At 40.5% G+C, this 27,534-nt stretch overlaps 1 protein-coding gene across 2 annotated transcripts in view; it reads left to right on the top strand.

Annotated features, from left to right (window-relative positions):
• Positions 1–27,534, top strand: part of CCDC191 (coiled-coil domain containing 191) — a 31,153-nt gene that overhangs the window by 865 nt on the left and 2,754 nt on the right. Inside the window, exons 2-16 of one of the 2 annotated variants that reach the window (XM_044442119.1) lie at positions 538–576; positions 1,686–1,827; positions 2,822–2,965; positions 4,092–4,270; positions 4,789–5,012; positions 5,139–5,277; positions 6,969–7,159; positions 8,914–9,163; positions 9,723–10,210; positions 10,347–10,423; positions 16,060–16,142; positions 16,918–17,019; positions 18,577–18,720; positions 20,235–20,387; positions 22,219–22,373. In XM_044442119.1, the coding sequence (XP_044298054.1) occupies positions 538–576; positions 1,686–1,827; positions 2,822–2,965; positions 4,092–4,270; positions 4,789–5,012; positions 5,139–5,277; positions 6,969–7,159; positions 8,914–9,163; positions 9,723–10,210; positions 10,347–10,423; positions 16,060–16,142; positions 16,918–17,019; positions 18,577–18,720; positions 20,235–20,387; positions 22,219–22,373 (2,510 nt within the window). The remainder of the gene's footprint in view (positions 1–537; positions 577–1,685; positions 1,828–2,821; positions 2,966–4,091; positions 4,271–4,788; positions 5,013–5,138; positions 5,278–6,968; positions 7,160–8,913; positions 9,164–9,722; positions 10,211–10,346; positions 10,424–16,059; positions 16,143–16,917; positions 17,020–18,576; positions 18,721–20,234; positions 20,388–22,218; positions 22,374–27,534) is intronic. The other variant, XM_044442120.1, reaches the window with a different exon arrangement.

Here is a 27,534-nt window from a genome sequence, read left to right as displayed (position 1 = left end):
GCTTTTGGTCAACGTTGCTAGGGGGAAGCTCAAGCCTACTCCTACCCTTTCCATCTCACAGAATTTGTTGTGGCTTCTTCTGGTGATACCCAGTGTGGTCTTAATGGGACAAAAAGGTTCTGCATCGCTACCTTAATGGGAACATAAACAGAAAGTGTGTCTGCTGTTTCTGTGTTCTTTAGCTCTAACCATGTTTATTCAGAAGTAAATGTTATTAAGTTTAATAGACCATACTTCCTTGTAAACGTGCTTGGGATGCCCACAACTATAAGCTTAATGTTTTTACTAAAAATCTCTATGTCTCTGGGTTGGTTGGGGTTTCTTTTAATGATACTGTGTTTTCCACTGTATTTAATTGTTTTATTCTGTTTCCAGAAGAACACTATTATTGAGGAGTTACATATAAATATGGGAAATACATGAAAAATAAAGTAAATTACCTTTCTAGGGCTCGCAAGGATGTGTAGTAGATTTTTTTTAAAATAACTACAGAGCCTCTTTAGTTTCACTATGTTAAACTGTTCATTTTTTCCTCAGATAAAATTTGATCCTGACAATGTGGAACATTGGATTAAGGTAAAGTGGAATAAACCCACAGCCCTGTGTCCTCCTGTATTTGGAAGCCATGCCCATTTTATTCAATGGCACTCACTTCTTAAGGATGAAATCTTGAGCTCATTTATGTGGGAATAAGTTCTATTGAATTCAGTGGGGGATGTTCTAAATAATTATCATGGATAAGACTGCACTACAATCTGAACTACAGTATACTTAAAGGGGATGCAAATGTACCCATAATCATGGTGCAGACCTATAACCCTAATCATAGGGTTATGAATGCCTTAAATTTAGGTATAGTCCTTTATATTATTTGCACTGAAAAGTAGTAGAAGCTTAAGATCTTTGCTTTGTGAATGAAGTTTGCATCTTCAAAGAGAGAGATTTCCTTGTTAATATGACTTACTATGATAGGGAATGAAAATAATGGGTATAGTGCCCCATCCTTGTCAGTATATGCCAGCAGAAGAACAAGTAATCTTTTTCTTTGACATGTATTCATATTCATATTGCAGTTATGCAAATAGCCACTAAAATCTCTGTAATTCACTGTGCAGATTTTCTATATGAACCTGTTATGTCATTTTATATTATACTTGTTCTATTTAATGCAGGTAAACGCTGCATATGAGGGAGGAGAATGGGAACAAGTATGCTAGATATGCGTTGCCTCTGTTGTTGTATTTCTTGCCCTCAGCATTTGAGAGAAAGACTTTCTGTAGAGGAAGCCTTCTCTATCTGGGCTATTTAGAATGCAACCTCCATGAATAGAAAGGGCTTTCTGCTGCAGACACTCACCCTCAACTCTTGTGGAGAACAAGGATAGAGATGGGCAGGCAACAGGGTTAGCATACTTGCCCCTGCTTTTTCTTCTTATGTGTATAATGTATTAAGACAGAAAAGAGCTGCTGAATTGAACCTTTGGTATATCTAGTCTGCTATGGCCTAGTCTGACTGGAAATGATATTCCAAATTCTTAGGGTCTTTCCTAGCCCAACTGCCTAATATCCTATTGCATAGCGATGCCAAGAGACAGAACTCTGGATGTTACAGATGCAGTTTACACTGCATACTCTGAGTAATGCATAATATATTCCAGATTATTTATATTTCCCATTATTTTGTAGCGAGTGGAACAAGCCTCTGAGTTTGCTGTTTCTGAGGCTTTTTCCTCAAAAAAGACTTCTTATCCTAGAGGATTTCATGGTCCAGTGCTGGATTTGGAAACAACAGAGCAGCTGCTAGATCATGATGGAGCATATGTAGAAGGTATTTCCTAAATATGATGCTGGCTCCAGGTGGTCCAGAATATCTTAATAATCTCTCTATATTCATTGGTCATATTCCAGAATCATTACATGAAGTGCACTGAAAGTCATCTTCATGGCATTGGAATATTTGATTATTTTTTTCATGGAAAAACAGATCCATTCTCCTTCAACACAGTCCATGCTGCATTACAAACAGACACACACAAACACTCTTCTTTAAAGAATTACAGCTTCTGGTTATGCCTGAAGTTTTCAGGGTTTGACTACCTGTGCTGGCATTAATAATGTGTAATGGTCATGTGGGGTGGGGATAGGAGTTCATTTCAGCAAAGCAGAGAACTTTTAAAGAGTGTGTCTGTGGTGAAGACTAGATAAATGTCATCAATATGAATGGTAGCTTTAAAGTAGGGCTGAGAAACTTCCAGGGTTTGGTGGGCTGCACCTCCACCACCACCATGTTACCAAAATTTGGTGTCATGGCAGTAAGGAGAGCAATTAAAACTTTTAAAAAACCAAATATGATGCTTTGCTTCCAAAATTTAGCATTGTTTTTCTTGCTGCTGCACCACCAAATTGCTGCAGGAGCAGTGAGGAACCACAAGAAAGGGTCAAGGTGAGATTTTCAGGTTGCATGTTGCCCACTCTGCTTTCAATAAACAATATATATAATTTCATGTACAAATTACATTTACATGTATCATTTTAATTAATGAATTATATATCCTGTTTGGTCTTCTTAGCCCAATCCAAGTGTCTTAAAATGACACTTTAAATAAGACCAAGAATAATACCAAAAATAATTACTTCTAAAACACTTAGAAGTAAAAGAATCTTAAGCAAACTTATTTGGAAATTGAAAATATTGAGGAAACCAGTGGGAGTTGCTTCCAGGAATGTGTTGAGGCTTAGACTCTTAAATTTCTTTTGTCATTGAACCACTAAATTGGTATTTCTGGTTCCAGTAAAATCATTAACTACTTTCATCAATGTAGCTCAAGAGCTTCTTAGTGAGTGGATGAATTCAAAACTGAAGCTGGAATTGGCAAGTGATCCAGAAGACATTGCTGAAAATACAGCTGCTTGTTGTAATCTTCAGGAACCCCCTATGAACTTTCAGAAGTATGACAACTTCGATGGTGAGAGCTTTCCTGGGTTTCAAACTGAGATTTAGAGACCCAATTCACATCATGCAACAACCCATGGTTTGATAACCATAGGTTGTGGAAAGAACCCCTGAATGTACTGTCTGCCTCCCACCTGCTTGCCTGCTTCTGCTTTCATTTTAAAAGCTAGGACCAAACTCTTCCTAAGTTGTTTCATGATGCTCAACCCTGGAAGCTTTGCACTGTTTAGGGGTTAAACAACTAAACAGAGGTAATTCAAGAGTTGATGGTAGGTTAACTCTGGGCATTTCTAGATTCTTAATTGTAAGTGGAAGTAGCAAGCAGCAGGGGCCCCATGGTTCTCCTGTGTGCCCCTACCAGTTCCTGGGTTAAAAAAAAACCCAGGAACTGGTAATGCATAACCTAGTGTTTGGCAGTTTTGAGCACAATTTAATGGGAATTTGCTGTCAAGATGAATTAAATTTGCTTATATGCACATTCCTGAAGGGCCGAAGTTCTGCATTAGTACAACTTATGCTATTGAAATGGTGCTTTTCATGACTTACAGCAAGCAAAGTGCTTAAGTCAAGCTGTATTCATTCTGAAAACTCCCATGACCGAACAGTTTGGGCTTGCACTACAAATGGCAAGCTTGAATTGAGGCTATAGTAAACACCAAACATTTATTTTTGAATATTTGTAAAAACAAAATATGCTTTGTTGGGTATTTGAACATGTAGCAGAGGTAGCACATGAAAAAATGGTGTAAAATGGTGTGACATTGTTTCTGGATTTTTTGGCTTGGTAATGTTTGGATCCAGTTTTTGTTTGTTTGTTTGTGACTTAGCTATTCCTTGTGTTATCTCTCTGTGGGTTTGTTACTTTTTTGTGTCTGCAGTTACGTTTTGTGTGTTGAAGTGACTTTAAAGTACTTTTTCCTCTTTTAGTTCTTGAATAATATATATGCTGTTTATATGACTTGGCACTGCACAGAGGAAATGAATTTTGCATTATTCTCAGTACTGTGCATTGTACATATGGAAACAATTTGCCTGTTCAGCAAAATAGTTAGTTTGAGACTGTGCTGAATATACTTTAAGATAGTTCAGGAATTTTATTGCTGTACTTTTACATACTCTCCACATGACATGCATTCTAGAATTGTATGGTTATTTGGAACAAGAAATGGAAAGTACCACAGTGCAAGACTTTTTGCAGCATCTACTGCAAAGTGAAGTTGTGAAGAGTGGTATTTTGGAAAATCTTAAAACCGAGGATCGCAAGGAGAAAAGAAAGTCCAGGGACCCACGAATTACCATGGAGCTAAGGCATAAACAGGTGGAGGGATCTCTTTGTCTGTTTCCATGTATTTTAGCATATATTTTCTTTGCATGACTTGTATGTTCTCATAACTAGGATCTGTATGAGTCCCAGTTATGGAGGAAATGATCATTAGCAGATAAGACAAGACTTCACCAATTCTGTTATCTACATAGTATGATCTTTGAGCATAATCAACCCCTAATGATGCTAACACAAACTTGAAAATTGCAGGAAGATTGTATTGATGGAACACTGATTTATATATTATATTTCTTTGTGCATTTTCCGAGCCTTGGTGGTTGTCTGGAAATGAGGTAGCCATGTACAAGTGTGTAGAGACCATCTATGTGTGTGCAGGGATATAACCACACATTGCAATTTCCAGTAGTGAGTTGCAATGCAGTGCTACAGATATTGCCCATGTATTCTCTGCTCTTCGTGCAGAAGAGTTTAAAAATAGCTAACATTTAAAAGTGTTTATTTCTCAGGGTCCTCTAGAAAAGAAACATCTCTTGTTTGTTTTTGCCTTTCAGGTAAAGGAAAATCGACTGAGACGGCAGAAGGAGCTTGAGCATCTTAAACAAGAGAAAGCCCTGAAAAAATCTCTCATGTCAGAGGCCCACAAACAACTCCAGGAGGAGAACAAGAAGAAGCTTCTGAAAGCCAAAAGAGAGGACAAGGAAATCCAAAAGCTGATGGTAAAGCTGCGGAAAGAGTTTGTAGAAAGAAGGCAGCGCATAGAAAATGCACAGAAAATGTAAGTTTAGCAGACCAAGCACATGGAATTCAAGAGAGCTTCTGCTATTGTGCACTATAAAAAAGTAATAAATAGGTGCATTTTAGGTTCCGCCACTAGCTCCTTACGGATTGCCTTTTTTCCCAGGGAAAGAAAGAGACTAGTAGAAGTCAACCTGTCCCCTGCTATGTCAGCCCATCTGGACTGTGAGATAGAAGAACAAAGGAAAGCAAAAGAAACCAACCTCCAGGACCTGCTGGGCAAGATTGACATTGCAAATCGGAAGGTGAGAACCTTCACAATCTCTGTTTCAGCACTCTGAGACAGACTGTTTCTTTTAACTAGACCAAGAAACCCTGACTGTCTTATCCAAGCTAAAGTCTGATTGCAGAAATGGTTCATCTCCATGGCAGAGGTCCCAAGATCTCTCTTAAGAGACCTGGAACTGAAAATAATGAAAACCTTGGTTGTATTGTGAAGCAAGTGTCTGTGGTGAGCAGAAGGGTAGCAGAATCTAGAATTTGCTGTGGAAATGGGTTTAGTTTATACCTGGGAATATACCATTGTGTCACATCAGCTGTGTTTTTTATCTCTTTTACCAGAAGACTAAGCTAACCACTTGTGCAGTACCTGTAGCACTGTTGCAACTTGCCATTGAACATTACAGTCTGTGGTTATATCATTTGAGTGTATACTTGAAGAGAGCAGAGAATGGGGAAGATAAATAAAAGCAGACAAGGGCTGTAATCCTAGCTCTGCTTACTCGGGAGCAAGCCCTATTGGACACAATAGGACTTACTTCTGTGCAGACATGCGTAGGATTACAGTGCAACTTGTTAATGGGAGAGTCACACTTGTTCTGGTTTAATTAACTTTGAACCACCTGAGTGTCAGTTAACACCTCCAGACTTTGTGTGGATGTTACTATTGTTTATTTAAAAACAATTTACACTGGATTTATATACTGTCTTCAAGACAGCTAACAACAATGCAATAACAATAGTATCGAAGAGGAATACTGATAGAATCCCAAGGAAAGCAACTGACAACTAAACATATTTTAAGAGAAAATGGGCCAAAAGAAATGAAATACAGTTTCCCATAGGTCAGCTCCAGTTGAGTGATTTGTACAATTATTGTACATTTGAGAAAAACACATGAAAGAGTGCTAGAACTAAGAGGACAGCTGAAGAGATAGACTGCAGAGCTGTTCTAAAAAAAATACCAGAGAGCAATTCTGTGTTCTTTAAACAAGCTTCTGATATTGGAGATGTAAAGGATATCCAAGAAAAATCCTGAAGCCACTCTACCAGGTGTCTAATTTCCACCTCTCGTCTAACAGTCTTTTCTTCAGTCAGAGCACTGGACTTAGCACCAGATTCAACAAAGTAACCAAACAAATAAGCAAAAGCTAACAAGGTGAAAGTCAGGAGGAGAACGGACATTTCACCTGCTTCCAGCCTCACAAAAGGGGACCACTGTGGAAGAGTCCATGGTTGGTGGATAATGCCAAGAAGTGGGATGTGGGGGTGAAACTGGAGAAACACCCCTTTGAGGTCAGAGCTCTAAGACCTTGTGCAATTTGTGCCTGAACCATCCTGTGATTCCTGGGACAATGCCATCTAGGGACCATAGGATTGGACCCTCAAGACTTTGTTTTGTAAATGGGAGGGAATATGGATTAGAGAGGAAAGCAGAAAAGGACTGCTGTTGTTTCTGTAATACAGCTATTTCAGAAAACAATAACGGGGAAAATTATGAAGGAGAATGTTCATTTTGATGTTAATAAACTCTTTTCACTGGTCTTTATTTTCTAATCACAGCAATTGTGTGCCTAGTAGTTTGGGAATGGAGGTACAAAGTTGAGCAAGCTGTGATGACATTTGCTGATCATTTTTGGAATATAAGGGATTATATGATCAGAACAGTCAACGTAACTGAATATGTTTAGATGATCTTATTAACCTTTCAATACAGTGCCTACAGAAGTATTTCTCTGCCTGGTACAAGCTTATCCTGGATCTCAGGATTAAGATGGGAAAAGCAAGGGCCCTTGCTGACTGGAAGTGCCAACTGAAGACTTTGCGGGCCTGGAGAGATTATACATGGTCCCGAAAGCTGGAGCAGGAAATGCAAAGAAATGAGAACCAGCTTTGGGATCAGAATAGGTAACAGTATTTGATATGACTTCTTCACAGAGATATTAATAGTGTGAGGAAAGTATCATGTGATGTTTTGCCAATTCAGGCCTTAGAAATGCTTGCACTAGAGCAGAATGATAACGTTATTATCTCTAGTTTTGCCTTTACTATTTATTTGGAGCTTTTTTCAGAAAAGGATAATGTAAGGAGATGCAGTAAAGGCAGTAAAATGGCATGTCTTTAGACCAAGAATGGGGAACTCAGGCTTGTGGCCAAATCTAGTTCTCTAACCAATGCTTTCTCAGTTATTATGCAACTTCGCTCATTCTGAAAGCTCAGCATGTCTCTCCTAATGCTTACTTACTGGCAGTGATTAGTTTCATACTACTGGGGAAGCAAAATGAGCCATGAGGTCCTCTTTTTCTGGTGCTGTGCCTGTTCCATAATTACTCATGCCAGGTGCGGGTTGCCATGTTACCGGAACCTGGTAAGGTAGGTATAAAACAAGCCATGGGCTGTGGAATGGTTTGGACACCACTCCCACCACCCAGCTCACCACGTTTGAATGACAGAGTAACCCATGCCTGGCTCACATAACTGTGGAAATGAAGCAGCATGCAAACAATATGTGCACAGTAAGGGAAAGACATTTCCTTTTCATTTTCTTCTCTGATTTGTTTGCTTAAAGGCACTAAGACATTTAAGCCAACATTTGCTCTTATTTTGGGACTATTTTCTTTGCATTCAGCTCCACAGACCACTAGAATGCAGCCCTGAAATCTTCTCCAAAACAAAACCTAGCCCTGGGTTGAAAAAAGATATCTGCACCCCTGCCTTTGACTCTTCAGCATAACACAGCTGCATCAGGCTGTCTATGCAGTAAGCTACAGCAGCAGAGTTAGGAATGGTGCCATCAGTGCACATGCTATTTTACAGAGTGAAAAATGAAGAGTCTCTTACCTGAGGAGCTCACAATTTAGCAGTTTATGTAGTAGAGGGAACAGAGGAAGAGAGAAGAGAAGAGGGGAAGGATATGCCATTGTTTTAGGTACATGTGCATAACCCTGATTACAGGAATGAATTGCAGGTTTAAAAAAAACATTTAAAACTGTGAAGGCCCCATCTCCCTGTTTTGCTTGAACAAGTCTTAATGGAAAATACAATATACATTTCTGTTATTATTGTGATATTAAAACTTGCCAATACATTTTAACTCTTGTTCTGTTTCCTTCTTGGCCCTTGTGACTTTAACATGATCCAAAGGTCTTGATGCTTAAAGTCCATTTTGGACAAATCTGATATTCCATTGACTTTACAGAAATTAAATTAGAACCCCATTGAGCTAATTTCAGGCAGTCAAAATACATCTGACCCACACCATTCAGCCTGATGTTGTGGCTGAATGACAGCTTGCCCATAGGCCAGTCAATTTTGGGAGAAGTTTAACAAGCTGCATATCTTGAATTGCCTATCGCCAGTCAAATATCTTAACTGGAAAATGTTGCCTATTAATAGAATTGTAATAGAGGCTGTAACATAGCAAACAGGGAAATACATTGGGGAAAACAAGAATGCATTGTGTGTGTTATACAACCAAGAGTGTAAGTATGAATTGGTATCTGATCAGATACCTTTGAAAGGTGTTGTAAATAAATAAATGTATTTTTAAAAATCATACTTATGGAATTCATTTTTTAAATTTCAACCCAAATTTAAGGGTGGTGATCTTCCTAACCTAAGGAACCTGTGGTTAATTTTGGTGAACATTGTTTTTTATTTAGAAAAAAACAAATGGCTACAAGTTTTAACCGGAAATGTATTTTGCGCCATTACTTTACTGAATGGCAGTGTTGGAGTCGAACAGAAATAGAAAAGAGAGAACTACAGATGAAAAAGGAGGAAACAAGGAGGAAAATGGCAAACCTGCTAGAAGAGTTAGTACTGGGGAAATTTGCTCCACATTCTTCATGGGATAACAAGAAAATCCATGAAACAGAAGAAGCCCAGAATCTGTCTGTGAGTCAAGAAAAGGTAAATTAAGCTATTCTATGGTTTTCTGTTCTGGTTTTTTATGAGGTTGCACAAACACATGTGTGACATGCATCAATGCACTGCTCATGCCCTGAGACAGTGAACTGGCCTGATATGTGTAGCAAAATTTGTTTTTCTTTTTGAGAACAGATTGCAGGCACCGTAATACAAACATGCTGGGTATAACATAAAAGGTTTTGTTGCCTGGTACGCAGAATGATTTATGAGGTGATGGTTGCTGGGAAACTGGAACTGCTCAAAAAGAGGATGAAGCAAATATACATGCTTTTCTTTCTGCCACTGCTAGCTATTTTTTAGAATAGCCATCTTATCCCAGACTTCATGCTTCTCATGGGTATTTCAACCTCCTCCTAATGCCAGAAAAAGGTGAGAGAATCTTACATTACCAAACAACATGAAAGAATAGGATTTAGGAGGCTATTGAGTAGCTCTGGAATCTGTTGCTATGGGAGTCTAGCTTCTTAAAAGAATAAGGCTTGTTAAATTAACATAAATTATAATATTTATAATTAGTTGAGGCTTTCTTCTCCCTTTTCAGATGACTGTAACACCCTATTTACAGGATGATTCCACCACAGTAAAAGTTGAAAGAACAAATTCCTACTCTCTAGAGGACAATCAGAAATTTGATGTTCAGTCAGTAAAGAAGCCAAAATGGGCATGGCAGGTCACTCTGAAACATGCAGCTTTGAATGCTGAGGACCATGCCATGTTTTGTAACCAAAAAAGAAGTTCCTCACAGTGTCTTGGTACATCAAGACAAAAAACAGCTTCTGCCTTCTGGGGCCCCATGGAGCACCGCTATGCCTTCCAGCAGCAGCTGATTGAAGAACAGAGACAGCAGATTCAAGAGCAGCAAGAATTGATCCTTCAGCTTCAGGAAAATGAGAAACTAAAAAAGGTTAGGGAAGAGGCTGAGCAAGCCACTGCTGTTACCAGGACACTTAACAATGTTGCTCCAAAATCTAGGATTGAAAAGTCATTGAGAGAGAATCCGCTGAATTACAAGAATTCAGAGCCTTTAAGGTAGAGTGCTAAGAACACAAAAATGGCATTCCCAATGGGTAAAGCATGTCCTGTTCAAAGCAAAATATTCCAGACAACACTGTGATATTTGTAAACATACTAGATACCTCTGTCTTAGCATTTCTGTTTCTTTCAGGTCAGAAAATTGCCAGGCAGATGTCCAAAGAAAAAAGAATCTAAGAATGCTATCCACACCTCATCCCTTACTCAAAGGTAGAATCTTATGTTTGATGGAATTCATTCCTAGGGTGGGAAGCTTCAGTAAAATATCAAACCTGTCATGAAGCACTTTGAGATACAGGTTGATTGAACACAAACAGGTCCTCATAATTCAGGAATACCTTGATCAGATCTTGACCCCCTATATCATGATGTACTACAGTACGACATGTACATAGATGGATTCATATGACTGATTAATGTAATGGTCTGGCACATAATCATATTTTAAACTGATTTAGAGAGGAAAGCACAGGAATAGCCAGGCACTGAAATGATAGATACGAACACCTGCTGAAAAATAACTGTCTATTTGGCACCTTCACTGTAGGAAAATGAAGCCTTTTTTTTTGAAGTGTGCATTTTTCTTTGACTTGTAGCAACTAAGTAAACTTTTTCTTCTTGGAGACCTTGCCTTTTATATATATCTGGAGCAGGGGGGGCAGGCTGAGGTCACCAACATTGTGACAATGCAGCATGCTCACCCTTTATTTGGCTTTGTGCTAACTAATGATGCTGCTGTATTTCAACCAATCTCAGAAAGACCAGGGTAAGAAGCAATAGTAGTTCAGACAGTATACTCAGTTACTATCTCAAAGGCACATATAATATGCTCCATCTTTTGAGACATGCATTTTTAATGCTTGTAGTTACTGTAAGATCACACCATGATTATTGTTGCTCCTCTTAATAAAACCTTATTTTGCCATTCCTGTTAAATTAGTGTATAGCACACAAAACCAGATAAAACCATTTTAATGTGACTGTGTAATGATTTAAAATGTTATGAAACTGTGTTCCTTTAAATGTTGGTAAGTTTCAGAAGAGCAAGGGGAGTAAAAGTGGGGGATGAGTGAGTGAAGTGAGTTGGTGACTGAGAGTGTGTGGGCAGAGCTTGGAAGTATGAGAGGAGAGGGGGGAAAGATAAGTTACCAGTCTGTCAGAGTTGTGGCCAGTCAGCAAATCAGCAGAATCTGAAGACACAGCCCTCTCATTAGAATCCCAGTGCTGTGAAAGGCATTTACGATTCTAAAGAAGGAAGTAGAATACTTGGAGGACACATTAGTGACTTTGTTGTTGTTGTTGTTGTTGTTAGTCGCGAAGTCATGTCTGACCCATCCCGACCCCATGGACAACCTTCCTCCAGGCCTTCCTGTCCTCCGCTATCCCCGAGTCCACTCAAGCTCACACCAACTGCTTCAGTGACTCCATCCAGCCACCTCATTCTCTGTTGTCCCCTTCTTCTTTTGCCATCTATTGTTCCCAGCATTAGGCTCCAACTAGGGAGAGTCAAAACCTAATGTTGTCAAGTATTATAAGGTGTGAGAGATAGGAGAGATAGAAGCTGACAAAAACCTGAGAGCAGAAGGGAAAGATTGAACTGAGAGAAATAGAATAAAGACTGGTCAAAGTACATTCAGGAGAGAAAGGAGGATTTGAGAGTGGGGTGACTGAGAAAGGAGAGAGTGAGATACCTCTTTATTGTTTATTGTTCACTCAGCATCATAGGCTGTTTGTATACCAGATTCTCATCCTCAGGTTAATTAATAACATTGGGATTAAAATTCTTAGTGATAACATTAGATATCAAGAGAGTTAAAGACAGACCACATCCAAGAAAGGAAAGGAGAGTACCTGTGAAGCATAATACTAAATTGTCCAGAGGTTTTAATTATTAAGTTGGTAGTTCAAGGTGCAAGGGAAGAAAGATCTTTAAAAATGCTTGACTTACTGCAAGAAATTTTAAATTCGTTATAATAAGGGGATGCTGTATTTTTCATGTGATTATTGCAGCTATCATATACCTTTAGGTACATTTGAAGATTCCAGTTATACCCTAGATAAGGCCTTTTTCAAACTTGTGTGAACAATATATGTCAATTGGAAAGAAACTTGCATGTGATAAACATACTGCTTGAGAATAATAACCTTTTGCTCAGAAACTCATAGAGCCTGTTAGATTCATAAATGCCTCCCACATCTTTGAATATTGTTTGTGAAAATTTTACTTGAACTATGATATCCAGGATCGCCTCAAAACATCCTATAAAATACAAGAACCAGTGTGAAGTCAGGAAAATCCAAGTTCAGATTTCCATGCAGTCATGAAACTCTGTGGGTGACCTTGAGCTTCTCACAGTTTCAGACAAAACTACCTTAACATGGTTGCTGTAAAGGTAAAACATGGAGGAAGAAAGAGATACAAATGTGATGAATATGCTAAATTAGTCACATTTACTCTTTTCTAGAGCGGGTAATGAATGTGTAAGCTGCGATAAGAGGGATGTAATTAAAGCAGGATTGTGATGATTATAATTAATTGTAAAGGTTAAAATTAAAGGTTACAATTAAAGCATAAAATGGTATTTAACAACTTAAATGGAAGATTATTCACTATTTTAATGTTGAATTCCTGAAGATAAGATTTCTTATCTGTACTCTGATTCTCATCTCATAATATCCTCTCTGTGTAAAAAATGATACATCATTATTGTGAAATGTGAACTTTGGTGTTGTGCATTTACCCTCTCTTCCTTAGGATTTCCTGATTCCATTATGCCCAGTTACTCCAAAACTGATGGAAGTTTACTTAGTGACTTGCTCTGAGTGACATGGCAACCCAGGAGTGAGTGGCAGTGAGCCACTGCATGTTGTCATGTTGTCCAGACCAAGCCTGAGTCACCTACAGTGGCTTCCCCCGTTTTTTCCTTCTAACAAAGCATCCTAAGAACCAGTGGGGTGTTCTAGGGGTGGTTTTATCTACAACTATTTGTTACATTGCTTATCTCACTGTGATTTGTTTATCCTACCATGCGTAGTGTCCAGCAGTCAGCAAGGAGCCTGGCAAGAGTGAGAAAATCTTGACATTCTTCCCAAGTTTGCCCTAATCACTGACAGGGCTACCCACCCCGTGAATCCCCAGATAAGTGATGCGGCTGCCCCCCCTACAAATTCATGAAAAAATGCAAAATGTGCATCATCTTGAGAATTATTAGGGCAAAAAACAAAAGATTGTGCTACAAAGTCAGTGTAAATTCCACCACGTGCTTTTTGTGCGAAAAGATCACTCACATCTTTGGTATGGCTTAGCTTGACAGCTCACCTTTTGACAACTGCCGAAAAAACCAAAGGATTCAGAAACCCTTAGGATCCTCTTAAGTTCAACATCCAGGGCTGGTACCTGCTATACTTCGGCAGCAAGTGCACCCCAACACTGCACAACCAAGGCTCTTTAGTTCCCCATTTGTGCAACTGTGCTTCAGAACAATTGTGCAAGTATGACAAAAACTAAGTGGAAACAATTTTGTTTGTAGCTAATTACAAAAATGGTGTGGGGGTAATGTTTGCCAGCTACAGACAACCCCTTCAGGGTGCTGTTCTGGCACTTTAAGGGGACTATCAGTGGTTGTCAAAATGGAGATTTTGAAAGGTGACTGACACTTGGGGGACCAGCTGTCGTTGGTGATCACCCAGGTGAGCTCAGCAAGAGGGGCAAGAACTGGCTGCCACTCTTACTGAGCAGTTTGCTCACCATTTCCCTGGAGCTGGGATGGGATTAGTGTGCTGGGTTCAGATGTCAAGGCAACCCAGCTTGGGTTCAGCAACCTGGAGCTGGCCGTGGGTTATCAGGGTAGCTTCTTGTCCCAAGACAAGAACTTGCAGGAAGTAGTTCATATGACGCAACAACCCACATTGTGGCTAGTTACTTACAGTGGATCACCATATTGTGCAAACCCAGTTGCTGCATTGATCTAGATCAGGGGTAAGCAATGTGCTGCACTCAGACACTTTTATTAGTTACTACCAAGATTTTGTATTTATTTATTTAAATTTTACACCACCCATAGCTGAAGCTCTCTGGACAGTTTACAACAAAGGGTAGGAACAATAAGAACATTATAAAATTAGATTAAAACATTAAAATTAATTTAAAATAACATAAAAGAACTTTAAAAAGACCTGCCCATGAGTAAAAGAAAGGCACCTGGTGAATCGTATCATGCCCCTGAATGGTTTTTAAAGGCCATTGAAAAGAAGGCTGTTTTAACCTCATGCCCAAAAATGGCAAATTTGGTGCCAGGTGGGCTACAGCAGGGAGATTATTCCAAAGTGGTATTCCACCACCAAAAATGCCCTCCCCTACTTGCCACCCTCCAAGTATCTCAAGGGGTTGGCACCCAGAGGAAGGCCCCAGAGGCAGAGCATAGTATCCAGGTAGATCAGAGTTGGGAGATGCACTCCAACAAGTATTGTGGGGCCTTGAATTTAGGACTGGAAGCATTCAGGCAGCCTATGTAGGCAGACCAGAAGTGGTATACGTTTGGACCTCCAAGTCCCAGTTATTAACCTGGCTGCTACATTCTGCACCAGCTGCTGCTTCTGAACTGTCTTTAAGGACAGCCCCACAGAGTTTGTTGCAGTAATCTAATCTAGAGGTTGCCAGAGCATAGATTACTGAAGGCAGGCTATCCCTGTCCAGATAGGGGCACAGCTGGGCCACCAGCTGAAGCTGGTAGAAAGCACTCTGAGCCACCAATGGCACCTGAGCCTCAAGTGACAAAGATGGATCAAGGAGCACTCCCAAGCTAGAAACCTGTTCCTTCGGGGGTTCTGCAACTTCATCTTGAACAGGTTGAACATTCTGTTCAAAGGAATCACTCACCTACAGCATCTCAGTCTCGCCTGGATTGATTTCAGTTTGTTAGCCCTCATCCAGTCCATTATTGTAGCCACACACCAGCCTCATCTGCCAATGATGAAAAGGAGAAATAGAGCTGTGTGTCATTAGCATACTAAAGGCAACAAACTCCAAAACTCTGGGTGACACTTGCTCTCACAAAGAGACATTAATTACTTTCCTGGCTAAGCTGGTTATCCTTTCTTTGCTGGTTTTTATAAACCGGGACGGGCGAGGATCCAGTCCAGAGATGGTTGCACAAACGTGTCCAAGTGCTTTGTCCATATCCTCAAGCTGTACCAACTGAAATTCATCTAGTAAAACTAGATAAGACTTTTCTGGATACCTCCACCAATTCAGCTGCTGTAACTCTGGAATCCAAGCCTAGTGGATGCAACAGAATTTTTTCCTGGAAGCGTCCAGCAAGTAGGTTGCAGCAGACCAGAGATGGTTCCAAGGTGTCCCTTGGGCCAGAGGGTAATAAGCCTCGAATAACCTTGAAAATTTTCACTGGGAAGCACAGAAAGGATTAAATAGAGGTAGAGAAACAGGGTGTCTACCCTTTCCACTTCCTTTTATTAACATTTTCTTACCAGCAATTGGGGTTGCTGTACAGTTGGTTTCTGTTGGTGCTGAAAAGTTGATTCAAAGAAGTTGCATAATTGTTCAAGCACAATCTGTACCTCTGCTTGTTTTTTGTCTTTTGGGTAAGTTACTTGACCTTTGTCATACCTCCCATGGCACATGTTTTGTGGTGGTGTACAGGGCAGTTTCTCAAATGGTCAGATGTATCCAGTGACCAAAAAGTTTGACTACCTTTGATCTAGATGAACAATGCGACAGTTGTTACATTCTTTGGTGTTATAAGTCAATTCACATACAAACAGAACTAGTTATTCTTTGAGTTGCAAAGCTGCATTTGCCCTATGCTCCTTATTCTTCAATTCTTTAGCCATGGAAGAGAGAGCAATTCAGCGAGCAGAACGGAGGAGGGAACTGGAGGAAGCTAAAAGGAAACGAGAGGAAGAGAAGTTGGTAAGTAAAGCTGCATGCTGCCATAAACCATACATTAAGTATCTCTTAAAATAAAAGACAGCGAAACTAAAAGTGGCTCAGTGTTTAAACACATACAAAACACTTCAAGGCTGAAATGGGCATACCTCATAGCTGTATAGGAATTTTCTTCCTGGAACAGGCTAAAGCAACTGTGCATTTACCTGCTTGCCTGATACCGTAAGAAACATGGCATTTTATGAAAGTGAGTGCATGGAATTCCAGGTAGGATAGTGAACATGCTGGTAGATCTCCCATCTGGAAACCAAATGGACTGCCAGAGCAGGGAAGATCCCCCTCCACATCCAGCATAGATGTGTAGCAGGCTAGTGAAACTTTTTGTAGGGTAGCAATTTTTGTGGGCTTGCTTGCAAAGCTGGTTCTGCATGCAGAGCAAACAAGTAGAGCAGGATGGTGACTGCTCTCTCCTGTCCTTCTGTTTGGAGGTATTCCACTGAATGTTTGGCTGTCTTAACTAATAACTGGTAACGGAGTTGTCTTCCATGAGCACTGAAAATAATTCAAGCTAAGAAAAGTGTGCACCAGTCTGATGCTTCAGGATAAAAGCAAAATCATTTGTGGTTACCCTGTACTGCTGTGTGTGTAGCATAACTCAATGACCCAAGGGCATTAAGCCTATACTGTATACGTTCCTCTGTTTATTATGGTTTAGTGGATATCTGGTTTGGATATTTTGTGATACAAGGGGATTCAATGTGATGGGCTGAAACTGCTTTTTTCTCTTTCCTATTAAAAGGCCCAGATGCAGGCTGAAGAAGAAGAACGTCAGAAGCAGGAAGCTGCAAAAAAACAGGCTGAATTAGAAAAGAGGCGAGAGGAAAGAAAACTACAGAAGATGGTGAGCAGAATATTGAGCTTGCCTCTGCTCCATAGTTCTTTTGCTCAAGGGTTTTAGCTGTTTGTTCAGCTATGACTCTTTGCAAAGAGCAGGAATTGCCAGTCTTATCCAGTGGCAAGCAGAAGATTTGTATCTATCAGTAGATCTCTGGATAATCTGTAGAGGACCATGAAGGATTCACTGTTTAATGATAGTAACCACAAAATCTCTCCCCCTGCCCTGCCCTACCTCTACATTAAGCTGCTGAAATTAAGGAAGTTTGGGATGGAATTCTGTATAATAGGGTCATGAGCTCCATTCAGTTTTGATACCTAAACAAATTCCTGGGCTCAGAATGTCTTTAATATGTCTAGGCTTGACTTAATGGATATTGTGGTTCTAGTAAAAAAAAAAAAAAAAGATCACACAAGCCTGGAACCTGCCTGTCCCTCGTCCTGTACACCAGTGTGAAGGGTTCTTCAGAGGTGAAAAACCCAACTTACCCCTCTCAAAAGGGCCATTTTGAGCACTTCTCTTTCAAAGCAATACTAATGGTCACCATCTGAAGCGTGGCCCCATATAATATAAGTGGGCTGTAGTATTATTATCAGGATAGCCTTGCCTTGAGGATGCCAGTGGTCTTGGTCTCAGTCTCTCTCTTCCTCCATAATGTTTGGAAGCTGGACTCAAGGAATGCTGGCCCCAGATGTGTGTGGGGAGGTATCTCTTAGGCAGTAAGACCTGCTTTCTTAGTTGACACACCTTCATGCCCCTGTTCCCACTTCCGGTTCGCTTGCCCTAGCTCTCCTCACGACTGCACAGAAAGGAAGAAGGGATGAGTAGGCTGCTGCTGCTCTTCAGGGCCTTAAGCTTGACAAGAGCAAATGAACAGGAGGCAATAGTGAGGAAGCAAAGCAGCTCTCCCTTCTCTGCCCATCCCTGTCAGAGTTAAAACAGGCCCCATTCTGAAGGGTGGGGTTAGCAGGTTGCCGACAATGCTGATGTGTGACACTGGCTGTGGCTTTAAACGGAGACTGTGCTGTGTACAATCTCTGACAGACAAAAGGAAAAACTGGTGATCCATTCAAAATTGAGCAGATCAGATGGCACCATTTAATACAGGAATATAGAGCATGTGGCTTCTCCAGTTTTTGGATTACAGTTCCCATCATTCCTTCATATTGGCTATGCTGGCTAGGGTTAATGGGTGTTGCAGTCCTGATCAAATAGGAGGTGTAGAGAAATGTGTATAATTCTTGTATGTGGTATGGTGAGAACTGCTGTTGAGCAGCAACTTCAGTTGAGATCTCAGGACTGGAAAAGAATTATAGTGAGTGCTTTCTGGAGCAACATGAATATCAATCTTTTATTTTAATAACAACTTCAGCTTGGCACATGAGGGATACTGTGTTGTATACCCAAGAAAGGATTATAATCTGGCAAAAGGTCCTTAAGGAACTCCTAGTAATGAATCCCTTATGTTAATCATTGGTTTCAAGACCAATTACTAAAAGTAATGAACATTCTTGATAGGATATTTTGACCTCATGAATGTATCGTCTATTTCACTAATCACAGAAAGAACTAGAAAAACAGAGACGGATGGAGAGAGAGCAGCAGCTCTTGTCAAAAGCAAAGGAGCATTACACCAAGGTTTTGCTCAAGAAACAAGGGCTGGATCCTTGGAAAAGACTAATAAAGCAAAGTCAGGAAAATATGGTGGTAAGTACCTGAATAATTATAGGTATTTTGGAAATAATGTTGGCTTTCTGGGCTAAGGATTAGTCTTCTGCCATGTATTCACTGTTCTCCAAGCTAAAAATTCCTGGTTAGTAAACTAAGATTTATGAGAAGTGTTGCAACTTAGCTTGGTCTAGAAAGCAGTGCCTGAACCCATCAAGAATGAACCATTCCTGGCTCCTTTCTGACCTACTTAGGTTTAGGTTATGAGAAATCATTCAACCTCAGTCTATTTTCTGATGTTGAGTAAAAAGAACAGCTGGGTTGAGACTTAAAAGTGGGGAGAGAAGGTTGCAACAACTACAGTATACAAAGAACGGTGCTCTATGTGACTTTGCTCTCATGTTACAGATGATTATTTAAGTAGTTAGATAATTTGTAGCTCAACCTCCTACCAAGAAAAATGACACTTAATGCAGCTTACAATCATAAATAAAACTAGATTAAAACCACAATAAAACAAAATACAATGAAAATACAGCAATAATAGAATATAAACAGCAGCCAACCCTACCAAAGGCTTGCATCAGTAAAGAGGTCTTTGCCTCTCAGTGGAAGAACAAAAGAGGAGTGGAGCTCACCTTTCTCAGCAGGGAGTTTCACAGCCTGGGAGCAACCATTGAGAAAGTTCTTTCTTGTGCCTCCACCAAGCATGCCTTTAAAGGTGGTGATATTGAAAGAAGGGCTGCTCCCAAAGATCTTAAGACACAGATAGGCTCTTATGGAAGGAAAGAATAGGCGAAGACCTTTTTATTTAAGCGTCATTTTAATTGTTAACAGTATTTGCTTATTTTATCTGGCCAGGACGACTTATTTTATATTGTTACTTATTTTATATTGTTATTTTTATATTGTTAGTTTTGTATTTTACGTCATATTGTGAGCTGCCCCGAGGCTTCGGCGAATGGGGCAGTATGGAAATGTTAGATAGATAGATAGATAGATAGATAGATAGATAGATAGATAGTCTTTCAGGTAGCCTACTCCCAAGCCTTCTATGGCTTTATAGGTCATAACCATCACTTTGAATTGGGCCCAGACACAGACTGGTGACCCGTGAGACTTGTATAACAAAAGAATTTTATTTCAGCCAGCTTTTTAGTTGCCCCATACGTGGTAATCTTAATCCAGACATGCATTTTAGTAACTGACTTCTGCAGAGAGTCCTCACATTTAAAGCAATTATATGAGGAAATAATAAATGATTATCTGCATTTTCATTTAAAGCCAGGTATATCTGTGAATCCAGCTTGCCAGATCTGGATAAATTTCATGCTATGACTAGTGAAGAAAATGTAATTGTATTGTTAAACTGCAGAGTTAAAAAAGGGATCATTTAAAATGCTCGCTCCAGCAATAGTGAAATGGGAAACTGAGTGCAAATAATGGTGGGAGCTTCTAATAATAAGCCAGAGCAGTATTGCATTGGAGCTTTCCTGACTGCAGCCGCCAGCAATCTTTTGAGTAACCAGGTCTCTCTTGCTGTCTGAACTCAGATGGCACAAAGGCATCATTGCTTCGGATTGCAAAGGAAATGTCTGCTTGCGTGGCTTCATCATGTGCAAGAGATCCTTGATGGAAAAATAGCACAAGCTGAGAACCTTTATTCCTGCCTGTTGCTCAGAAGGTCCTTCGGAATCTGGAGAAAGGTGGGCATGTTAAATTAGCTGTTGACTGCAATCAATTACTTTGTAGCCTTTACATCTAAATTGCTCTAATCTAGGCCTGTAGGCTGAGGACAATAACTGAGGGCTAGGGACAACTTGCTTACTTTCAGCAGTTTGTGGCACAATGAATGGGGATGAGTGGGTAGTCTGAAGAGCAACATTCCCCACAATCAGCATAGCTAGGAAGAGGATGCTGTGCTATATTCATTCTTGGACTGTGGCCATGAGGAGCCTATTTATGTATTTACCACACTTATAGGCCCCCCGATGACAATGTTTTCTAGCCTACTTGATACCGCTGGTGGCCCTTGCTGGATCAGAGTGAAACTACATGACTGTCTCAGCCTGACTCCCAGTGTGCAGATCTGAGCATGGAACCACAGTGCCTTCTTTTTCCAATCAGTCTGACATAGGAAGGACTGTGTCTTTCCCTTTCCTTTTTTAAATGGAAACTGAGATTGTCAAATATATTCAATAGTAACTTTTTTTATCTGCCTGGAAGAGCTCACACCCTGCTGTTCCTAAATCTAACAGTTCTTTTGTTTATTCACACACACACACACACACACTTTGACTGGATTTAGATGGGTAACTAACCTCAGTAGGTTGCTATCTCGGAACACTTTCTGCAGTCTGGCTTGTTTGAGGGCAGCAAGCCACCCTGACAGCCCACAACTACTTCTAGGGGTTGTTGAGGCCACAATGGGTTGCCATGTCATTCACATCCGGAAGACTGATCCCCATCATGTATACAGGGATCCTCCTTGCTGCTTTTGCCAAGCTTGCCTGAGCCACCATCAGTGACAGCCACTTGAACAGCGCCTAAGCCTCACTTTGGAGCAACCATTACTGCCTCAGTCCCCCTACACCACTCATAACTCCTTTTTGGTTGCCTCTGCAACTTTTTTCCCCCTTTCACAATCTTTTTACAATCTCTGGTAGAGACAGCCACGGACAGTCTCTCTAAACTTTAATTTAAACTTAAGCCCCTTTAAACTTTAGAGTCTAAAGTGCCCAGGTGACACACTGAACCACTTTGGTTTTTTAGGGGTCAGAAATATGCACAAATATTTTCAGATTTTTTTTTATTGGATGTGTGCAAATTGCTTGTTTCCAACCAGCCAAAAGATGTCTTGCTTTTTTGGTGTTATGGTCAGTATCTGCTGCAGCATACCATAAGTACAAGACGTGGACACTGATCAAGCAAGACTGTTGATAGGTTGTCACTTTGCTTCTCACATGACAGCTGTCCAAGATTTTCTTGTGAAAGGGAGTGGCAATTATATCACCCCATCCTCTAATTCTGAACTATTCACAATAGAACTATTCACATTAGGCTCACTTGCTAGGTATTTGGGAAAGGGGAAAGGTGCACCACATTGAGTTTTGATACCATGCAGCCATGAAAAAATTGGTGGTAAATTACAACCATTCTGTGTGCTGCTTGGGCACCTAGGCTGTCAGTGGCTATAGCAATCAATCCAATGCAAGAAGTGATTGTGAGTGGCAAGAGGAGACAAGGTGGCTTCAGCTGCCAAGTCCCCGGGATACATGCTGGAGGGTTAGCCCATAGTAAAACCCAGTCAGTCTGTTGAGGGCATCTTGAGCTATTCGATGAACAATATATGCTGAAAAGCTTAACCCATGCAGTGAGTTGCCAGGTTGGGTGAACTCATCCCCCATTCTTTCCCTTTCAAAACTGTTATCTTAGTCATCTGTTCTGTCACTTTTCCCATTGCCTGTTAAGAGCTATGCCTATATAAAACTTAAACATTACTTTCTTGGATTCCCCTTTCTTGGGTTTTGTCTCCAGTACTTATATTACATATCTACTCTGGAAGAGATTGCAAGCAAACACCAGGAAACCTCTCTTAAGAAGAAGGTATTTTGGGCTTGGTTTGATGTACTCAATGAGGAGAAGAGTGCATTGTGGAGAAAACAGCAGGTGGCAGACCAGTATAGTGACAGGTAATTATATAAACATACTATATATTGTTTTCTTTTGAGATATATTTACTGGAAGTATTGACTTTTTACTTTGTACACTTTGTACACTGTTCTTGCTTGTGGCAAACTAATACAAAACAGTCCTTGATTCTGGTATACTTTAATTGCAGTTTTTAGAGATAGTGAATACCCTAAAAACCAACAGGTTTCCATAGATATAGTCCTCTAGGTGTTGACTCTTCTGCTCTGCTTTCCACTTTCAGTATAGTAATAACTGAGATCAAACTACTTGTATCTGTGATGAACGCCAATGGAAATACAAACATTGGCAATGTAGTTGCAGTATCACATATTCCTTCACAAAACTGCTTTATTAAAACATACCTTAACTGCACAAGAGGGAAAAAAATAGGACTGATTTTTACTAGTCAATGGCTTTGAAATGATAGAGAGCAAACATAAAAGAATAGCTAGTGGTGCATCAGACTCTGGGCTTTTTCTTAAAAAAAAGAAAGATAGGTTAAATCAAAAACTTGATGTCAACAACAAAAAACAGAAGAGGCAGAAGAAGCAGCAAATTTATAATAAGCATGGGCCAGAAAATATTAGCAGAATAAAGTTCCAAGGAGGACTGCAACTTTTGAGAAAGTTCTCTTGAGAAAGTAACATTACACTTCTTGTTAAAGTGGAGGGGGTGTTTGCAAGGGAGAAGGTGGCTGGGAATGGGTGCTTATCCTTTCTTTGGAATTCTCCCCTGTCCGTGTATGTGTATGTGCATGTGATGGGGAGGGTAACTGTGCTGACCTCATTGAGCTTCAAGACCAGAAGAATCTCAGCTGCAGTGAAACATTGTCTCAGGGTTCATTTGCAGGAAAGCATCAGCAGGCACCATAAGGGTTAAGACCCTTACTGATACAGCTCTACATTCACAGTTACCGGCAGATGTGTGTTTTGATTTTAAAGATGGAATTCCACACTAAGAAGTAGCATGGCTGGCAGCATTCATTTATGAATTCAGGGAAATCATGGTCCTCTGCCACAGATGATGCTAGTCTCATTCCAGCTCAGTTGTGCTGTGTTGGCATTATACCTTGTTCCCATTAGGCCTGCTCTGCACACAGGCAGATGTTCCCCATGTTCCCTGAGGAGGTAGAGGGGTGACTCAGGAATTACGTTTGGCTTTCTGCTACAGGAGGGATTTATATGCTTGTCAAGGGCTTTGGAATTTTGAGGAATAGCTTTAATATCAAGGTACTTGTCTGAAAAGAATTTTATGTATATATAAATCTTCACCCCTTTCTCCAAATATACCAGTGCAGGAAGATCATGGAAAATTCTTCCCAGCAACCAGTTTCTTCACAGAGGATATTTGCAGTCTTTTTGCACAAAATATTTAGCTTTCATGAATCATATTGTTGTCTTTAGCAAATAACCTTCCAGGTTAAATGGCAATTGAATCTGAATAAGAATATTTGTTTCTTGATAGCTTTTCACAGCTTCACCCATTTGCCTACTGAGACAACCTCATACAAGAACATAAAGTCAGAAAAATAACTATGCTGGATCAGATCAATGGCCCATCCAGTCCAGCACACCATTCCCAAGGTGGCAAACCAGCCAAACCATGGGATCCTTCAAGCAGGATGGGTACAAGAGTTCCACTTCCCCAAGCTCCTTAGCAACTGGTTCATGGAGGCATACAGCCTCTGAAAACAAAGGCAGCATATAGCTAATAAGGCTAATAGCTATTGACAAACTTCTCCATTAATTCGTTCAGTTCCCTTGTAAAGCCATCCAAATTGGTGGCCATCACTATTTCCTTTGACAGTGAATTCCAAAGTTGTATTATTCACTGAATGAGGAAGTACTCCCTTTATCTGTGCTGAATTTCCTGCCCATCAACTTCATGGGATGACTATAGGTTCTAGTATTATGAGAGAAATGCCTCCCTCTCCACTTTCTGCATGCAATGTATAATTTTAAAAACCTATCATGTCTCCCCTTACTTACATTTTTCTAAGCTAAACAATTCCAGTTGTTGTAACCATTCCTCACATGGAAGTCCAAGCTGTTAATCATTTTGGTTGTCCTTCTCTGTATTTTTTCCAACTCAGTAATGTCCTTTTTCAGGTGCAAAGACCAAAACTCTACATAATTTTCTAAGTGTGGTTGCACCAAAGATTTGTCCAAGAAGAGTATGGTCTTGGCAGTTTTATGTTTAGTTTGTTTCCTGATAATGCCTAACATGGAATTTGCCTTTTCTCAGCAACTGTGCACTAGGTTGATGTCCACAACAACCCCAGGAACCCTTTCTTAATCAACCACTGCTAGCTCAGATCCCATCAGCTTATATTTAAAGTGGATTGTTTTACCCCAACATGCCTTACTTTACACTTGTTGAACTGCATTTGCCATTTTGAGGCCCATTCTTCCAGCTGGGAGAGATCTGTTTGGAGCTCCTTGCAATCCCTTTTGGTTTTAACTGTGCTACATATTTTGATGTCATAAGCAAACCTAGCTAATCCACTGCTTACTCCTAATTCTGAATTATTTGTGAATAGGCTGAAAAGCATAGAGAGTTCCATGAAAATGTCAGCCCAGTGTGTGGCTGCTGTGAAAAAGACAAACTCCATATTAGACATAATTAGGAAAGGTATTGGGGGAAAAACCTCTTAATGTCAGACTGGCTTTATAAAAATCCGTGTGTGCCCACAGTTAGAATATTGTGATCACTGAACCTAAAAAAGCATATTGTTGAGATAAGAAAAGGGCAATTAAAATGATCAAGGGGTTGGAACAACTACCATGTAAGGATGGTTATACCAGTTAAGATTGTTTAGCTTAGGAAAAAAGCAGGTAAGGGCAGACATGACAGAAGTCACAGGATTATGCATGGTGTGAACAAAGGGGAAAGGAAGACATTTTTCTTCCTTTCCCATAAGACTAAAACCTGGGATCATTCCATGAAGCTGATAGCTGAGAGTCAGGACAGTACTTCCCCATTGAAGTCCGGGCCGAATTCAAGGTGTTGGTTCTGACCTGTAAAGCCCTTAACGGCTTGGTTCCTGGTTACCTAAAGGAGCGTTTACATCCATATGTGCCTGCCTGCCCCTTGAGATCAGATGGAGAGGCCCTTTCCTGGGAACCCTCTGTGAAGGATATTAGGAGGGTATGTACTCAGAGGAGAGCTTTCTCTGCGGTGGTGCCCAACCTATGGAATACGCTCCCCAGAGAGGTCCGCCTGGCACCGTCGTTATTTGTTTTTCGACGCCAGGCGAAGACCTTTTTCTTTAAACGCCATTTTAATTGTTAATATTATTTATTTATTTTTATGGCCAGGGCATCTCCAATTATATTATATTGGTTTATATTGTTATTATTTATTGTTGTAAGCCACCCCGAGGCTTCGGCGAATGGGGTGGCATAGAAGCTTTCTAAATAAATAAATAAAAATAAATAAAATAAATTCTTACCCTGCCACAAAACTCACTGGTTGAACTTGGACCAGTTGTTCTCTCAGCCTAAGTTACTTCACCAGTCCATTATGAGGTTAAAATTGAAAGGAGTTGGGGGAAGCAGGGATTGGCGGTCTGGAAGAAAATGAGATATAGATGTATCCAATATTTGTCCTACTTAGAGTAAGCTTGTTTAAATTAATTCAAATTGCTGTACTTCAAGTAGGACTAACATTGGATACAGCTCCAATACATTTTTTAAAAATGTATTATCATGTGCAAGCATAGCTCTGTAACACAAAGCCACTTGTCTTTCTAGTGCAATTTTCCTCTGCTGTCACGACAGTCAGAATGTGTCTAACATTTGTTAGAAATGTGTTAGAAAATGTATCTCTGGTATGTCAATGGTCAAGTGTTACGTTGGGATATATTTTCCAGAAGTCTCTTAGAAGTACATGTATGCCTAAGGCATCTGACAATTCAGATGCTACAAAGAGATTCATCTTCTATTATAGATGCCAAGAAAAGTTGTATGAGAGGCAGCCCACCAAACAAAATTTTGTAATCAAAATATTGGTTATCATGCAGTCTGTGTGGATAAGAGTTTTTGTTAGCTTGGATAACTAATTCTATTAGCTAGAATAACCAGTTCTGAAGAGACTAGCAGCAGTGTCAGTGTAGGACCGCTCTCCCTGCCCCCAATGTTATGGATGGTAAAAAAAGAAGAATAAGACAAAAGGAAAGCGTTTTCCTTCTGTTATCCTCTCGTCACCCTTCCTGGCTGCATGGAAAGCTGCTCCAACCCCTCTGCTTGCACAGAGAAGCACCCTGCTGGAAAAGAGGGGCTATAGAGTCTTGAGCTGGTGCCTTTGTGAGAGCTCGGGGGACAACTACCCATTGCTTTGGAACCAGGAACTCCGGAATGTGTATAATCTGGGCTGGGGGAGGGACAGGAGTTTTCACTCCCATTATTACCCCTTCATTGGTTAAAGAACTGGCGGGAGGCATCCAGCATGCAGGGGTTTTCCTACTGCTTGCTAGCTTCTCTGCCAGGTCTTGTTCAGAGCTCAGAACTAGAAAGAGCCAGCCTTTCTCCTCCATCTCTAGCCATTGATTAGGTAAGCATGAGATTTCCTTGCTTGGGGCTAGACCAAGGCAGCCTTTCTCTAGTACAGAGCAGGAAAGGGCAGTCTGTTTTGCCACGTGCAGAGAGGCATGGACCAATTACTGTGTGCTTTTCTCTGCATGGAGAAAGGTGATAGGGGCTGGGTCTTTGGGATGAAGGAGCTCGCCCTCTGAAGTCATCCAGGCCTCAGGGAATATCCAGGAGGCAGCTGCACCCGCAGTTGAAACCGTTCCTCATCCAACAGTCTAAAGCATCCTTTTGGGATGGTGAAATGAAGTTCCAAGGAAAGGGAGATGTGGTACAAAGAAGTTCCGTCCTCCCTTTCTTCTCCCAGGGGTCTCCTGCCCTTGCTTTTTGCCCTGAAATCTTTCTCACCTTTCTCCACACCCTCACGATCCTCCTGCCACATTTCCTTACTTCTGGAACTGTGGCTGTCACAGAGCAAACTCTTCTTGCCTTGAAGTTCAGTGGGAACAGCAGATAGAAGACAACAACAACTTAGACACAGCTTCTATGTGGGAGAACCTCTGCAGAACAGAGGTGCAAAATCCCACAACTGAGGACCAAATCTGACACTCCTGGGTTCCCCAAAGGACCATAT

Source organism: Varanus komodoensis, unplaced genomic scaffold (genome assembly GCF_004798865.1).
Source record: "Varanus komodoensis strain SLA01 unplaced genomic scaffold, ASM479886v1 scaffold4, whole genome shotgun sequence".
NCBI lineage: Eukaryota > Metazoa > Chordata > Lepidosauria > Squamata > Varanidae > Varanus > Varanus komodoensis.
This window is presented reverse-complemented; position numbering and strand designations above follow the sequence as displayed.